The sequence below is a fragment of the Fistularia commersonii genome, chromosome 29, assembly GCF_037954325.1.
Source record: "Fistularia commersonii isolate RoL2024-O1a breed Wild chromosome 29, RoL_Fcom_v1.0, whole genome shotgun sequence".
Taxonomy (NCBI): domain Eukaryota; kingdom Metazoa; phylum Chordata; class Actinopteri; order Syngnathiformes; family Fistulariidae; genus Fistularia; species Fistularia commersonii.
The window spans coordinates 2,157,384-2,175,438 of record NC_141312.1 but is presented as its reverse complement, the minus strand read 5'-3'; the positions used below and the strand labels follow the sequence as shown (position 1 = coordinate 2,175,438).

At 43.9% G+C, this 18,055-nt stretch overlaps 2 protein-coding genes across 2 annotated transcripts; both read right to left on the bottom strand.

Moving 5' to 3' along the window:
• Positions 1 to 2,359: 2,359 nt before the first annotated feature.
• LOC147216617 (uncharacterized) lies at positions 2,360 to 8,689 on the bottom strand. The gene has a single exon (XM_086177352.1). The coding sequence runs from the start codon at positions 7,786 to 7,788 to the stop codon at positions 3,226 to 3,228; it is 4,563 nt and encodes a 1,520-aa protein (XP_086033478.1). The 5' UTR covers positions 7,789 to 8,689; the 3' UTR covers positions 2,360 to 3,225.
• Positions 8,690 to 9,927: 1,238 nt separating this feature from the next.
• LOC147216616 (organic solute transporter subunit alpha-like) lies at positions 9,928 to 15,664 on the bottom strand. Its single transcript, XM_086176608.1, has 8 exons — positions 15,589 to 15,664; positions 15,269 to 15,420; positions 14,897 to 14,970; positions 13,332 to 13,490; positions 12,509 to 12,620; positions 12,289 to 12,435; positions 10,187 to 10,292; positions 9,928 to 10,103 (listed from the first exon to the last, which is right to left on the bottom strand). The coding sequence occupies exons 1-8, from the start codon at positions 15,662 to 15,664 to the stop codon at positions 9,928 to 9,930; spliced, it is 1,002 nt and encodes a 333-aa protein (XP_086032734.1).
• Between the last annotated feature and the right edge of the window lie 2,391 nt (positions 15,665 to 18,055).

Genomic DNA, 18,055 nt, shown 5'->3' with positions numbered 1-18,055 from the left:
TAAAAAATAGAAAAATTGCATTGAAAGCATTGGAGTTAAAGGAATTTTCACCCAATGAGATGATAATGCGGGATAGTGAATAATTGAATGAATATGTCTTTTTAAAAATGTTCCTATCGCCGATCATCTTCTCACATGGCTGGTTTTAAGCTCGCTGAACACGAGCGCGCTTCATCAAACATGCCAAACAAAGCTTGAAACGGTCTTTCATCCTTATATTGTTCGTTGATAATTAACGGAGTGGTATGTGTGATGGAGTAGATTTGAGTAAAGACACGCGTCTGTTCACTTTAGTGTTTACATGTGATGCGACAATTAAGACTGAAATAACAATAATAATAATAATAATTATTATTATTATTCCCTTTACGCCGCTCCCCAAGGATCGCCACAGCGACTTGCTTCTTCTCTCACACTACTTAACTTCCTAATACTACTACTACTACTACTAATAATACTAATAATAATAACAGTTATTATTATTATTATTTTTATTATTATTATTATTATCAATAATGCTAATAATAATAATAATAATAATAATAATGATAATAATAACAGTACAACTTAGAACTGAAATAATAATAATAATAATAATAATAATAATAATAATATATTTTTAAAATAGTTTTCCTTTACGCTGCTCTCTTCAAGGATCGTTGCAGCAACTTGCTCCATCTATTTTATATCTTCTTCTCTCTCGTTTCTTCCTAATACTAATGAAGATGATGATGATGATTATTACTGTTGTTATTATCATTATTATTATTATTATTATTTTATTATTATTACCTGGGACTTTGACACAAGGGACAGTAACACTTTATCCTGTGTAGCAATGAATGTTATTATTGTTGTTGTTTTTGTTGTTGTTATTGCTGTAGTTGTTACTTTTTAGTTTTACTTGTAAATAAGTATTTTAAGGGTAGAATAATCATTTGAGTTCTTTGAGTCCTTCCCCCCCAGTACAGTAATTCAATTGCGCGTCATGCCAGAGTATCTTATTAGCACATATAGACGGGCCTTTTGTGCGGCTGCTCATTAAGACACTAGAGTGCATCGTTCCCGCCCATCAAGACTCAGGGCGTTTTCATTGGGTGACCTAGTAGAGTTGGCATGGAAACACAGAATGAACCGTGTTAAATTGGTGTTCTAAAGAAACAACGTCTCAGCCGAGACAGATGCGGACACAAACACACACACACTCTGAAATACATCGGCGTGTTGTGATTCGTCCGGCGGCCTGAAAAGCAGCTGAGGCCAGGGAAACACATAAACAATAACCTATTAATGAAAATATACTGAAATATGTTACGCAACGGGAGGGCGGAAGAAGTTTATTCCGATATGTTCTGCGGCTGTACTTCACTCAAGGCTGTTGTCGCTATCACTTATAAGCGTGAAAAGCCGCATAGCTGGAAAATCATGTGAATGGATGCTGACAAAAGGCCGCATTCACTTGACTTATTTATCCATTTTTCTATTTTCCCAGCTTCCGCTTCAGATGCGTAGAAGCCACACCCACGCCGACGGTAGTTCTTCTACCCTTAAAAAATCCGGGGAATATTTCATTACCAGGTGTTTCCGGGAAAAAAAAAAAAAAAACGGTTGTTTTGGGAAAGCCCCGGGGTGATGATGTTCTTTTCTCAAAGGGATGGTTTTACACCCTGTTTGTATCAGCGCAGTGAGATCCTCGTGTTTTCTCAGACAAATGATGGTCCTCTCCTCTGAGCCCCCGCCGCCTCCGGCTGCCCGGCGTAAACACAGGTCTTTTGTGTCGCCCCGGTAGCGCTTCTCGCTGAACATCACCCTCTGTCTTATTCTTAACGCAGGCATGACTCAGATCAGCGATCACCACAAGCGATCGGTGATTATCTTTGCATTAAATAACATTCTCGTTTTTGCGCCACGCGTTAGCGTAGCTTGAAATTTAGCACTTCCGGGTCCAGGTGGAACAGGCGCTAAGAATAGCGCTGACACGGATCCCCGAACCCCCCTTTTTCCCCGATAATAAGGTATGCATGAGAAGCGTTTGTGTTGACATCCGTGCGCTCTCTATTCAGGTCAGCGAGCTTGCAGCGCCGAGAATCAAGGACACGCCAACCCCCCTCCCGTCCAACTGCGTCGGTGTAGTAAGACAGCGAAAGCCACTTTGGGGGGGGTTTATCAACCAAAACATCGACGGTTTCCGCTTTACTTTTTATTAAAAAAAACGCCAACATTACGTCATTTACTTCCACGTATCATCGGATTACGCCGCGTATACCTCAGAAAATCGGTTAATCCCTCTTTTGCGCGATGGTTTTTTCTTATCTGCAAATCAGCTTGATCTGGAAAACAAAAAAAAAATACAAATCTCTTCTCGCTAAGTACTTGTTATTTTATTGATTAAATAGGAAACAGAACAACATAGAAGAGACTATACACAGGGGTTGCTCTCAAGAAGTGCCGACGAGACGTAAATATCATCTCGGTCTCGTCCAAACATCCGCGTCGCCGTCCGTTTCGGTGCGAGGAGTTATTTCCGCTCTTCCTGCGCCGTGCAGTTCAACCGCTCGTGCAAAAATCAATGGCACGTTTTTGTTTTTTTTTTCTGCTACATACATCCGGGGATAAAAGTGGAATGTAGATTTGGTAGGTACGTTTATTTATAGCGCCGCCGCTGTCGTCCACCTGACATAAACAAGGGGGTTGTTTATAAAAGACACCCGGTGGAAAGAAAGACAAAAGACGTCTGGAAGTTTTGACAGCTTCTACAAAAAGTGGGCGTAACAAAAGTTAAAAGTACCGTAGAAAAGACCGAAGAAAGTTCTGAGAGTCTGTAGGAAAAGCACCCCGAGAAAGGCACTAGCCCATGTCGTGTATGTATGTGTGTGTGTGTGTGTGTGTGTGTGTGTGTGTGTGTGTGTTCCCAGAAGATCTGTTCTCGTCTTTACGCCGCCGCGAGTCGGGTCGTGACCCTGAACCGTTCCTGAGAGCTTCGGCTCTCCCTGCGGAGACGCTTTGTGCTTGAGAGCCGCCAGCTTCCTCGTCTCCGCGACGACGGTTTGTTGTTGTTGCGTTGTGAAGCCGAGAGATACAAGTGAGACAAGTCGAGAATCACGGTATACAATTATGAGATAAAAAAAAAAAAAAAAAAAAGAGCCGTTGTGAATCTGAGAGAAAAAAAAAAAAAAAAAAAAGGGTTGCAGTCGAAGCCGTAAATTTTGCGCCGTCGATTCAGTTTTATTTTCGCATGTGGATGCTGCCGACGGATTTATTCGCCACCCTGCGGACGGGAACCTTGGACACAGGTATCTTGGTTCTAGTGTTTTCTCTCGCTTGAGGGATTTGGGAGACAGCGTGAAACTGTGTGCCATGCTTCACAGGGATCTTGGAGTCACGCGGTAAACTGGTGAGGACTTTGGTCTGATGAGGCTGCTGACTCTCCTCCTGGCTGTGTTTTGAGGTGGGCACATTGGCCTCAACAGTACTGGTTTTATCCTTGCTGCCTGTATCATGTGAGTTGAAGTGAGGCCTCTCTTCTCCTTGCAGGGGAGTCGTTGGACGCCGGCTCCCGTCGTCCTCGGTGTGCTGGCCGTCCCGGAGAGGAAGTTTCCCCGCCCTGCCTCCTCCAACTACAGGTATCTTGCTGATTCCCGTGGACCTTCCATGCGGGGTCCTCCTCTCCTTGGAGGTACCCTGGAGGTTCGTTCGTGACTCGTTGTGAAGTTCTGCCGTTTTTGAGGTCACGGACACGCCGGGCGACTGCCCGTCCGCTGACGCTGTTCTCATCTTCGCAGATCCCGGAGATTCGCTTGGCAAAGCTGTAAGGGTCGAAGGAGGAGAGGTGACAAGGCATGGGGCCGGGAGGGATTTAGATGGAGAAACAGGGATCTGACCAGAGGTCGGGATGGGAGCCAGGGCGGGAGTATCGTTAGATCCTGCGAGCGGGACGTGGACTGTGGCGGGATGATCTTTAGATAAGGACACTGAGACGCTCTTTGGAGCAGGGAGGTCTTCACAAACAGAAACTGTGATACTTGTAGGAAGAGGAGGGGGCTCTTTAGATACAGAGACTGGGACACTTACAGGGACAGGAGGCTCCTTAGATACAGATTCTGGGACACTAACAGGAGCAGGAGGCTTATTAGATACAGACACTGTGACACCTGTAGGAGCAGGAGGTTCTTTAAGTACAGAAACTGGGATACTTGTAATTGCAGGAGGCTCTTTAGCTACAGAAACTGGGATAGTTGTTGCTGCAGGAGGCTCTTTCGACACAGAAATTGGGATACCTGTGGGGGCAGGAGACTCTTTCAACACAGAAATTGGGATACCTGTGAGGGCAGGGGGCTCTTTCGACACAGAAATTGGGATACCTGTGGGGGCAGGAGGCTCTTTCAACACAGAAATTGGGATACCTGTGAGGGCAGGAGGCTCTTTCGACACAGATACCGAGATGGATGTTGGAGCAGGAGGCTCTTTACAAACAGAAACTGGGGTACTTGTTGGAGCAGGAGGTTCTTTGGAAACAGAAATTGGGATACTTGGAGGAGCGAGGGGTTCCTTAGATACAGTAACTGAGGTACTTGTGGGAGCTGGAGGTTCCTTAGATACAGTAACTGGGGTACTTGTAGGAGCAGGAAGTTCCTTTGATACAGTAACCGGGGTACTTGTAGGAGCAGGAAGTTCCTTTGATACAGTAACCGGGGTACTTGTAGGAGCAGGAAGTTCCTTTGATACAGTAACCAGGGTACTTGTAGGAGCAGGAGGTTCCTTAGATAAAGTAATTGGGGTACTTGTAGGAGCAGGAGGTTCCTTAGATACAGTAATTGGGGTAGTTTTAGGAGCAGGAAGTTCCTTAGATACAGTAACTGGGGTACTTGCAGGAGCAGGAAGTTCCTTAGATACAGTAATTTGGGTACTTGCAGGAGCAGGAAGTTCCTTAGATACAGTAACTGGAGTACTTTTAGGAGCAGGGGGGTCTGTAGGCACAGAAACTGGGACACTTTTGGGAGCAGGAGGCTCCTCAGATACAGAGACTGGGACGCTTTTCGGAGCAGGAGGCTCTTTAGATACAGACACTGGGATACTCGTGAGAACAGGAGGCTCTTTTGTCAAAGAGACTGAGACACTTGCAGGGACAGGGTGATCCTTGGAAACAGAAACTGGGATGCTTGCAGGGACAGGGGGAGCTTTAGTTAGAGAAACTGGGATACTCGCTCTGGCAGATATGTCTCTGGATACAGAAACGGCGATACTTGCAGGGACTGGAGGAACTTTTGACACACAAACCGGTATGCTTGAAGGGGCGGGGAGATCTTTCAATCCAGAAGACGGGACACTTGTCGGGGGTTCTTTAGATACAGAAAGTGTGATACCTGCAGGGGTGGGGTGATCTTTTGATATGGAAATTGGGATACTTGACGGGGGATCTTTAGATACAGAAACCGTAATAATTGCAGGGGCATTGGGAACTTTAGAAACAGAAACCGGAATGCCCGCAGTGGCAGCCGGGTCTCTGGGTACAGAAACCGGGATACTCGCAGGGGCCGGGGGATTCTCCGATACAGAAACTGAGATGTTTGCAGTGGCAGGTGGATCTTTAGATACAGAAACTGGGATACTTGCCGGAGTGGGGGGAGGTTTGGAAACGGTAACTGGGATGCTTGCAGGGGTGGGGAGATCTTTAGAGCCAGGAACTTGGATGCTTGCAGGGGCAGGGGGAGTTTTGGATACAGAAACGGGGACACATGGAGGTGCGGGACGGTCTTTTGCTACAGGTGGCTGGATCTGAACGGGAGCAGTGGTCTCTTTAGATACGGGAGTTGGGATTTGAGAAGGCACGGGAGGGACTTTGGATTGATAGACCGGGATCTGAGGGGGTTTAGCAGATGGTGCAGAAACAACAGCATGAGCTATGGATTCTGGAGTTGCGGTTGAAACAGGAGGCGCCTTATTTAAAGAGACTGACACGGGAATATGCGCAGACTTTGGAGGAATCTTCTCTGCAGTACTCTCTTTCTCCACAGGAGAGAAGGGAGTCTTCACAGATGCAGGGCTCGGTTGGGGTTTAGTTAAATTGACAGCAGTCTTGTTCAGTGAATTGCAAAGATCATGTACCTTCACAGCGGAGGGAACGCTCATTTTCAAATCCACCGGGGCGGAAGAGACCGCGGTTTTGGAAAGGGTTGTGGGTATTGACGCCGGGGTCGGAGCCGAGGGCGGCTGGGAAACTGGGACAGGCGATGAAGTTTGGGCAGCGACAGCACTTGGCACAGATACTGCAACCGCAGCTTTCGATTCTCCTGCTGCTAAACCGGGAGGGGGTTTTGCGGACGCTTGCCGGATCAAACCACCGGCCGAGCCCGACGTCGCAGATTGAGGTTTGGTCAAAGGAGCGGCGGAGGGCTGGCTTTGGGCCGTCGACGGGAGTTTAACCGTACCTGTAACTGCGGGAGCACCCGTTATTTTTGGTGGCGTCGACATCTCTGAAGCCAGCTTGCTAGCTGTGGAGCTAAGAAGCGGGCTAACTGAGGCGGTCTTGACGGTGGCCGGGGTGTTTGGCGGCGCCACCGCGGTCGCAGAGGTGAAATCGGGCGTCGGCGTATCGGCTACCGAAGGGGGCGACATTTTTGGAGCCGAGAGAGCTGCGGATTTTATAGAAAACGTGGTCGAGGGCTCCGGAGCGGGAGGGGACGCCGAGGCGGTTTTGACCGAGGGGGCCGTCAAAGCGGCGGATTTGGCGGCGCTCGTGACGGCGGTAGAGGAGGAAGTCGAGGCCGCCGTTACCGAAGCGAAGGTCTGGGCGGGGGAAGGCGCTGAGGGTTTGTCCACGGGGGCGACCGTCACCGGAGAGGCGAAGGAAGCTTTGGAGAAAAGGGACGGGGACGGCGGCGCGGCATCTTTTACGATGGTGCTGATGGCACAGCTGGCTTTGCCCCACTCCGCCTCCACGTCTGCCATGATGTCTCCGCCCCCGGAGATGGAGTCAAAGGTCAGGAGCGAGGAGATGTCCGCCAGCAACGAGCTCAGGCTTTTCTCGCCGGGAATCATGGGGGATACGGTGGTGTGAAAAGGCGACACATTATCATTGGTTCTACTCACGTAGCTCGCCGTCGTCGGGGGGGTTATCGTCTCTGACGGCGACTTGGCCGCGCTCTCCCGCGGCTGTACGCTCGCGACCGGCTCGGGGCTCGCCTTCTCCGGGCTGTCCAGGGAGCGAGGGTTGGACTTGGGGGTCAGGGTGAGGTCTTCTTTGATGATCTCCACGCTGTTGGCCCGCGACGACATGAGCAACGGGCTCGGGGGAGCCTCCTCCTCCTTGTCCTTGTTGCGGAGCCTCACCGTGCCGAAGAGGCCCTTCAGGCCACGACGCTGCCGGGCCACCGGCTGGGACACGGTGTGAACCCTGCGGTCCCCGCCTCCTCTCCGGCCGCCCCTCAGCAGCGAGAGGAAGCCGAGGGACTTGGCCGAGCTGGCCGAAGAGATGGAGTGACGCGCCGCCGCCAGGACGGCGTCTTCAGGCACCAGGTCCTCCTGCGCTTGCTCGCCGTCTCCCCGGGTCGCCTCCTGTCCTTTCTCCTTGTCCGGGTCCTGCTCCGGATCGGGCGCCGCGCTCTCCGGTAATCCATCGAGAGTTTTATTCCTGTTGACGGGTGACTTCTGGTTGCCGTCCCCTTTGCTCCGGATGGAGAAGATGTTGCCCGGCTTGCGTTTGCCGAACAGCTTGAAGCCTTTCCTGATTTTCCCGCTGGGTTGAGGCTCGCCGGGCGGGGGGTCGGCGTTCTCCGTTTGTACATCCATCTTCCCCGTATCCTCCCCTCGCTGGCTGCCGCTGTTACTCCCCGGCCTCTGGACCGGGCATTTATATCCCGCCTCCGTCTCCCTCGGCGAAACGCCTTCACCTCGGTCGCTCTTCTCCTTATCGTTCGTCCGAATCCCTCCCTCCGTCTATCCTTTCCATCCGGCTCTTTCTCCTCTATTTCTCCCTCCCCGAAGCCCCTCCCCTTCGCCTCCCTTTTCTTTTTTCTTTCGGTCTGGCTGTTCTCCCCGGTTGCCGTAGCAACTGAGGAGCTAAGCAGCTTTCGTCAGCAATGCGGAGCCAGGGGGCTGTCATCACCCGGAACAGCGCTCTCGCTCGCTCCCTGTCTGATGACTGTTTACATAAACAGCAAAAGACAAATACCCCATTAATAGGGACGAATATTGACTTTTGATTGATCCGGATTTATATAAACATCTCATCCAGATTATCGCCGCCGACCGGTAATCCGCCGTCGGGACGGGTTTAATCGCGGTAAAATAGCTCTCTTTGTGTTGGTCGTGCCGGCCGGCCCTGAGAATCACAGATTTCACGGATTACCGCTCTTTGATTGGCCACCGGTGTCGGGAATAGAACGACAACCGGGTCCGGGAGCGGCGATATTTCGTTCGTTATTCCCCCGGATTTGAAGTTTAAAAGCGACTCGGAAGGAGCCGGATTCCTCCGAACTCGAGAGCTCTCGGCCACTCGATCAATTAAAAGCAGTCCCGTCGGAAACTTCCTTGAACTTTTGAACATCCGACAACAGCGGCGGAGCACCGGACCTGGAGACAATGAAGCTATTGAGAAGGATTACATAACCGCAGATGAATGAGCAGATTTCATTCGGGAGGGAGAGCAATTAAGATGTAAAGAATATGACAGACGTCACGTGACGCTCCTCCTCGTCAATAACAATTAGTTTAAAATGAGCAGTTACGGGATTATAACACCCGACGCCGTTCATCAACTTATCATGACTTTTAATACTTTGTGAATTCGGGAATTCAGGCACCCCGTTATCTAACAAAGAGCGCAAAAACAGAGTTGACGTGAGATTTCAACATTCAACATCCCTTATTATCTAAAGATTGGATTTTATCTTCACAATGCATATCCAACGTGGAATTAACCCTAACATTGTGTTTACTCCCCTTTTCCTACGGGTCAAAAATGACCCATAAGACAAACTTTGTACCCTAGTGGTGTACAGCCCACATGAAAACATAAACAAAAAAGAAGAATCACTTTTTCTAATTATGGGGTCTCTTTAGGAAAAATCATAAAATTTCAAGTCGGAAAAAAATAGATGAAGGTGTATTTTCTACAGCTAAACATGGTAGTGGGTCACTTTTGACCAACACGAGGGTTAAAAGGAGTTATTTCACCCAAACCTCTCATGCTAGTCGAACGGCGAGCTAACAAACTAAGTTTTAATGAGTTTTATAAATAGGCGCATTATTCCAGAAGAGGCGGCAGCTTTCTCATCACACGGAGGTTCAGGAAAGCGTCCGTGGAGTGGAATAAGCCTGCCCTCCCGTGGCGAGGGAAGAGTCACGGCTGCAAAAAGGTACGTCCGTCTGCAGAGACGACACGGGATCTGCGGAAGTGGGTCAGCGGCGCCTGATCACGGCGGCGGCGTGCGAAAACACGGCGCCGGGGTTTGCTCAGCTGCGTCAGAGTGACATCCTCGCAAATACGGGCCGAGCCGCGAGTCATAAATGATAACAATTGGAGATTAGATAGCAAATAATCACGCGGGTGAATGCCGCCCTAATAACCACAAAAACAAATACAAAGGGCAAATGTCAATGCAGGCCTCGTGTCGGCATCGCATCCGTATATTTTTATATCTTCCCGATCGGGCATTGTTATATATATTCTTAATAATTACACCATTTCGTCATACAAATATTAACAATAATAAATAAGTTTGTTATTGCTCGTTTTTTTTTTTTTTTGTTTTTATAAAAAAAATCAATTAACTTTTCTGCCATTTCTAACATTGGGAATCTGTAAAAAAAAAAAAAAAAAAAAAAAAAAGGGGAAACTGATCATCATCAACATTTCATGTGAAAAAAAAAAAAAAAAAAAAAAAAAGATGATGATCTCTGTGGTGTATTTTATTCACAGAAGGGACGTCAAATGTTACATTTGACCGAATCCAGATCCGGGACCTGCTCCACGAGGCCGGCCTGCAGAGGCGCCACCTTGTCCTTCTCCTCGGCGGGAAGCGCGTCGTACGTGCGGCGGTACAGGAACCGAGTGAGGAGGGTGATGATGAACATCTCCATGATCATCATCTGCTGACTCAGCACTGGGGTGGACAAACGCACGGAGATTTTAACACTCTGCGCTTTACACTCGCAGAGGAACCGGAGTTCAGTCGGCGTTTCTTACTGGAGCCGCGGGCCTGCGACGAGAAGGGAGGCGAGCAGGCGATGGTTCCGTTCAGGGCCAGGATGTTGATGATTGACGTCTGCAGCTGACTCAGGACCAGAATTAGCTGCCAAGAAACGCTCATTTACCCCCTTATTTACATAATAAGTGACATGCATTTAGCATGATGATTAAAACGAGCGTCCGGAACGAGGAGCTACTCGGACGGCGTCGACTCTCAGACGTGTCACATAACTCCTCACCTAGTGTCTCTTTCGTAAATTTTCTACTTTTCTTTTTAATTTTTTTTACTCTTCTTCCATAGTGACAATTTCGTTAAGGTTTTTGCCGCTGCGCAATATTCAGAACTGTGCAGGTATTTCATTTCATAACAGCTACACTACAATTTTTCCTTTTATCATACTATTGGGCACTCCTTACCTCACTTGTTACTAAGACACTTATAGTTTTATCACTTGTTTACTAAGACACTTTATAGTTTCACTGAGACACTTTATAGTTTATAGTTTATTTTTATTTCTAATTCTGCCTTTTTCTTTTTATTATTTATTACTGTTATATTTTCTGTAACTCTGGCGCAACAATTTCCTTCGGGATTAATAAAGTTGTTATCTTATCTTATCTTATCTTATCTTATCTTATCTTATCTTATCTTATCTTATCACAACCGAGCGGAGAAGGAAAAGCTCTGCAGATAAAATGTTGCACGTTGGGAAAAAAATTGCTTAAAGAATGGAGTTGTTGTCTTTTAGGGACCCTGTAAGATTCACAGTCTTTGCAAAACCTTAGATGAGAAATTTTAAGATGTGAGAGGAAAGTTTTCCACGAGTCTTTTCCAAATCTAGCTTTAGCATCACTTTACCACCAGGGTAGTTTCTCGGGTTATTTTACAGACTAGTAGACCAAGTAGAGTTAAATTACGAGTTAAAGCTGCACGGATTGTTGATTTTGGTTGTATTAGATCGGTGTTTAAGAGCTAAAAAAGAAAAACATGCGCTCATCGTGCTCATGGGTGCTGCTGGATCAAAAAAAAGTAGAGTTTGAGAAAATCCGTACACCAAAATTGACGATTTATTTTACATATAACACAAAAAAAACTATTCTTACATGCACGACATTTTCGAGCGAAACATAAAAAAATATGAAATATTAGAAATACCACCACAATAACGTTTGTTAACAAGTTAGCATGTTTTTTTGTGTTATATGTCAAATAAATCATCAATTTTGGTGAGTGGATTTTTTCAAAATCTACTTAGATCAGTGTTTCCCAACCTTTTTTTGAGCCACGGCACATATTTTCTATCAGAAAAATAAAAATGAAATAGATTTTTTTTTAGGTAGATCTTTTTTAATGAAATAGATTTTCAATTTAATTACTCGGGTTGAAATCTTGCCCTTTTTTGGTTGAAAATAAAAGCTGATATTCTTGCAGGAATCTAACTTTCACCGTTTTGTCTTCAGCTCGCCTTTTTTTTACTTTCTTCTGACCGCTACTCATACTTGCCCCTTCATCTTGGTCACAATGATTTCTTTTAAATCTTTTAAAACATTTATCCATGGCTATCTCTAAACTTTGACACTTTATATTTTATTGCATTTCTTATTCTCCCTCCTTCCTACTATTATCTATTATTGTTATGTTTTACTTGAAACTCTGGCACAACAATTTCCTTCGGGATAAATAAAGTTGATCTTATCTTATCTTATCTTATCTTATCTTATCTTATCTTATCTTATCTTATCTTATCTTATCTTATCTTATCTCACTCCAATCATCACTACTGACTCACTACTTGTTGCCATCTAGTGGAAGAGTATTTAATTCTTCTGCTTGCGCTGCACGCCGACCACATAGATAGATGTTTGGAGACATTATTTGTGTTAAATAAATCATTTTTGGACCAATCAGATGAAAGTGGACGTTTTTCCACGGCATAATGGTCGGGATAATGGAGGGTTTTTCTCTTTAGCTTACGTCCAACCGATGGCCGATCACGTATCGAAATAATTGATTTACTTCTATTTATTGCAGGAGGAACCGCAAAATGTAAACAAACTGCATTTTTAGCGGCGATAGCAGGCGGCGGCGATGGACTCACCTGGTAAAAGGCGTACTTGGGCACGATGTTGATGCCGCGTAACAAGCCGTTGGTGTTCATGAAGACGATGGCCACGGGCCAGAGGGAGATGATGGTGAAGACGCCGACGATGGGGTTTATCCAGATGGCCGTGCCGGTGATCTCCAGCTGAAACGGGAAGAAAAATAAATCTCGATTTTCAGGACGCTCGGGCAAGCGTGAGCATTTTGCCGAAACGCACATCGGCGAGGTCGAAGTTCCCGTTGGTCCACAGTATGACGGAGAGGATGGAGAGCGCCGTCTTCAGGATGGCGTACTGGAGCGCGCCCAGTTTCAGCAGGAATAGCATTTTCCTGAGGAGACGAGACGTTTCTTCACATGAACAAGCTCGACCTTGTCATGAGGTAAAAGTAAATCTTATTAAAAGTCATGGAAAAAGTTGAAATACCGTAATTTCTGGACTATCAGCTGCTATTCTGAGCGGCTTGAACAATGATGCGGCTAATTTATGGATTTTTTGGGGGTAACAAGCTTCACACCACCAAAACATTTCGAAAATGGATGGATTTTTCCTTGCGTTATCCTAATCAGAATCTGAATTGCTTTATTCGCCAAGTCATGTTGCGAAAACAAGGAAATTGCTTTGGTCGACGGTGCAAAACAGACAACATGTAATGTTAAATAAGTGAAAAATAAAAGTGAGATCATCGCAGTGCATTGGAGGGTTTTAGTACAGTTTCAGTGGGAGACCGAGTTTATTTTATTCTATCATTATTTTAATTGAATTTTTATTATTCATCTTTTTCATCAGCCATGTTACAGGCAGTGTTCGGAAGAAAAGCATTTCCAGTACGTATTTGTGGATATCACCAGTCAGTATTTAATGAAAAAATTGTGGATACTTGTGACTGATAGACAAGTATGTGTACACATAGATTTATTTCGTTATTTTTAGCCGGTGCGGCTTATATTCAGGTGCGCCTAATAGTCCAGAAATGACGGCACTCAGTCACTGGCATTTCACTTGGCTAAAGCATTTGTGAGCAAACATCCGGTGGTGTTACCATGACATGGGCACGCGGGGTAAGCAGGGGCAGCAGCAGCAGCAGGGCCCCGTGGAGATCTTGAAGGGTTTGCCGGAAAACTTGTCAAGGAAAACGGCGCTGCCGCCCAACTCCTCGATCAGCAGGTTCAACACCTTGTACACCACCACTGCGAAATAACTGAAGGGAGACATCAGGGAAGGTTTTCCAGAGGCATTTAGATATTTAGTTATTCATTTATTATCTAAACTGCCGGAGCCTGGCGTTGGCCGAGAGGCGAGGCTCAAGGTCGGAGGGGTCGCATCCCGATCAAGAGGTCATATACCAGGTAGAAATTAATCATTTATTCATTCATTCATTCACTCAATCACTCACTCACTCATTCATTCATTCATTCATTGATTATCTATACCGCTAACCCTGCTTTACAGGGTCCCATGTAGAGATATACATTCAAATAAGATTAACATACAGACAAATAAGATTTTATAAGATAAGATAGGATAGGATAGGATAGGATAGGATGGGATGGGATGGGATGGGATGGGATGGGATAAGATAAGATAAGATAAGATAAGATAAGATAAGATAAGATAAGATAAGATAAGATAAAATAATACTTTATTGATCTCCATAAGGGAATGGAGCAGCACAACAAAAACTATCAATAAATATAAATCTGGATATAAATAGAAGAGACAATTAAAAGTATGAGGACAATAACAAGGACAGATAACAGAAAGAATAGAAAGGATAAAAATAAACAGGAGGAGAATGGAATGACAAGGATAAATAAAATAAAATAAAATAAAATAAAATAAAATAAAGTAAAATAAAATATAAAGAATTATACAAGGATTTTTGATAAAACTGAAAAAATAAAAAAATAAAAAAAACAATTAAAAGATAATAATAATAATAATAATAATAATAATAACTACAAAATTATTTTTTTAATTTTTTAAAAAATCGCAGAGCGATCGTCCTTGGAACTGAGCATTCCTGTGTGTTGTGTCAAAGTCATGTTGAGGGTCACTGAACCCCAAAGTGCTCCCCTGGCGGATAAAATGCATAGAGGAATTACCAGCATGGAATACAAAAAAAAAAAAAAAAGAGTATAATAATAATAAAATCTGACTATTCACCCTCTCTACATTTATGGCCCTGTGACGGATCCAGGGTGAACCCCACCTCCTGCACAAGGACAAGCTGGGTATCCCAGATCCCAGCGATACAGAGAATGAATGAATGAATGAATGAATGAATGAATGAATGAATGAATGAATGAATGAATGAATTATTGCAGGCCGGAAAGAACCGCCATTATTCAACAGAACTTCCCGCGACCCATGTCGCCTGATCTCTGATCACGGGATGTGAGGGTGAGCAATGATTCACCAGGGCAGTTCAGACTTGATATGGTGCTTCCAATTAGTCACGGGCTTTATTGCCCCCCGATCTCCTCCATGATACATTTGGTGACGTTAAAAGGAGGATGAGTCTGCAGAAGACTTAATCCTCCCAATACTTCTACATCGTAATCCCATTTAACCCCCTCAAACACGGGAAACGGGTCAAAAACCTACCAGTTCGACGTCATGTCGGTGAACATGACGGCCCTCGGGATCCACATCCCAAAACAGGACATGGTGGCAATGACCTGAAACCAAGGAAAACATCTAAAACATCTGGTCCAAACAACACCAGACTGGAAGAACCGTCCGTCTTTCCGCCTGTGGTTCTTCGACACAATGGAAGTTATAGGTTTTAGTGATTCGATCCACGACCCGTTTTAGCACAAATCTGGGGTTGGAGGAGGCGGTTTAGGCCGAGAGCAGAAAGAACAGATGAAGCAACCTCCTGCGACTCACTGGATTTCCTGGTTTCATGTCATTTTGATGTTAAATTAGCGCCTCCGCTAAAATTTTTTCGTTTTTTTTTGGTCGATACGGGCTTACCGGCGCGGCGCCGTTCACCCAGATGATGGTGGTCTTCTTGGGGTACGGCAGCTTCCTGTAGATGTAGACGCACTGCTCCAGGTAGAGCAGCAGGGAGATGGAGGACATCAGGGTGAGGATGGCGTAGAGGAAAATCCCCAACACATCCAGCTCTGAGTTAGAAAACCAAAACAGAGCTACGTTATTTTATCTTTTTTTTACTTTTTTCGCAAACACGGACGAAACCGATGAGGAACCTGTTATTTATGGCTCATTTACTGCTCGTTGTTACGAAAACATTATCAGCGAGCCGGCTGATAGCGCCGATATGGGTCACTTACGTCGAATCACGTCAATAGCGAGCGGAGGCTCCTGTAAGCAAGCCGGATCAATGGTGCTGTTGGTGGTTTCTTCCATTGTGGAAAAAATTAATTGAAAAAAAAAAACCAGAAAATTAAAAAAAAAAAAAAAAAAAAAAAGGCAAAATAAACAATAACTATATTGAAAATTAATTTAAAAAAAAAAATCAAATTAAAATAAATAATCTGCGAGGTTTGTGCCGTCGGGTTCAAGCGGGAACCCTTTACTCCACGAGTGCACTTTCGCCTCTGAAATACTTTTAAGCAACGATGACACGTTTTAGAGCGGGGCGAGTTTACGAGAACCTCCATAAGTAACCGCCGCTCATTCATTCACAGAGAGCCGGGATCGTTAAAAGTCGCGCCGAGGTCAGGGTTTACATTGAGCGACGGGCGTCGCTTCCTCATAATTATAAAGATTTTTAGGAATCACTTTCATTTTGACATCGGTGATTACTGCATTTCGGTGATTGTATTATTTTGGTTTATTCTCCGCGCCTCAAGGCTAAATATGTGAACCGTTCCCGTGAAAGTTGTGTTGTGTGTCACTCCTGAGGGGTGAATGACACCGAGTTCAAGACGCCTGCAGGTTGAACCGGTTCCACACACACACACACACACACACACACACGCAGCAGTACGTCACGTTCACAGGGTGAGTTGTTGCCCAACTGCTTCAAAAAAGACAATACAAGGCGTCGCAAAGTCGCATCATTGCCAGCCAAGACTTTCATATTTGACGTGATTCTGTTACGTCACCTTTTCCTATAAATGTATTATTAATTCTGATAATTATTTGGATTTTTTTTTTTATATTGCATGTATTCTTGTATTTTACCAACAGATAAATATATTGATAATATTTATTTTGTCAATTAGATCAGGAATATTATTTAAAAATTGCAAATATTTTGTGTTGAAACCTTTATTGTATCTATATGGAACACCAGTTTGTGAATTTTTATAGAGCCCACTAATATTTACATTTTTATATTCTCATATTCATTTATTTCTAATGGTATTTTTAATTTATGACTTTTTTAAATATAAAAAATATAATATAATATAAATATAATATAAAAAATTCTCTACAGTGGCTTAACTAGCCATTCTCTTATCATGCACAACACACTTTGTGTATATTTCACTTTTGTCCCTAAATAATTTATACATGAATAAATATTTCAAAGTCTTGAATTAATCTTATATTACATTATTTATGTGCTTTGTTTAGACCAGTGTCTTTCAGTCTCGGTGAATTTTGATTGGGAAACAGCGTTGATATATATTTTATTCAATTTATTATTTGAAATCAGGGGGTTGAAAAGTTGATTTTTCTAACCTTAAAGTGGTACCACTTTGTCCAACTGCGACTAAGAATCCAAATATGGTCTCTTTCCTCCAATCTGTGTGTTTTGCAGATTTAAAGAATTGATTTTCTGATTAATTTTAAATGTTTTATAGGTTTTTGCCATGCACTTGCAAATACCACCTTTTCTTCATACTGTGATTTATCCATGAGTGTCAAGTGTATGGAGATTTTTTTAATAATATTATATGTTATAGTAATTTCTTCAAAGTGTCGTGATTGGAATGAGAATTCCTTTAAAAAAAACAACAAAAAAGAGAAACTGCGCATAATAACCAAACAAATGGTCAGATATTCACCCATAAAATCACATCTGTCACGTTTCATATCTGAAAAGGAAATGAAAAATGCAAATATCTCACACACATTAAAAAGAGTCCTCAAATGAAAAATAGAAAATGACACATTTTAGATGTTTATTTTTTTGCAAAACCATGATTAACAAAACCAGATCACCGGACATGGATGGCAACTCGGTTCCTTCCAGATCTGACTTTTGGATCAATTAATGGAGTTTTTAGTGACAGGTTGTGCACGTACTTTCCCCTGAGTTCCACTCAAACGTTCTGGGTATTTGACGCTCCGGCCGGGAGAAGATTTATAATCCCTTATCTGCCGGTCCAATCAGATCGAAGGTCTTTGTTTTACAGGGTCTATAGTTCTTATTTTCCCTTTTCACTCCACATCATTTCAGTACCGACAAATACATCAGGGATTTATCTCGCATAAAAAAGTGATACAAATGAAGATGACAAACATCATGGTACATAAATTACATATGTACAAATACATATTAAATAAATAAGCCAGTGTGATGATATTTATAATAATTATAAAAGCTCGAAAATTAACAAGTTACTACTTTTTATTCGTAATCCGTCTTAAATAAAACAGTTGGAATGAGATTCCGGTCATTGCATTTTTAAAGCTTTTACGACCATATTCATACAGTCGCCACACTACCAGTGAAATGCTAAATATATACATATATATATATTATTATTATATAATGTGTAATATGTAATATATATGTGTAATATATATAATCATATATACACAAATACACACATGCATACATAT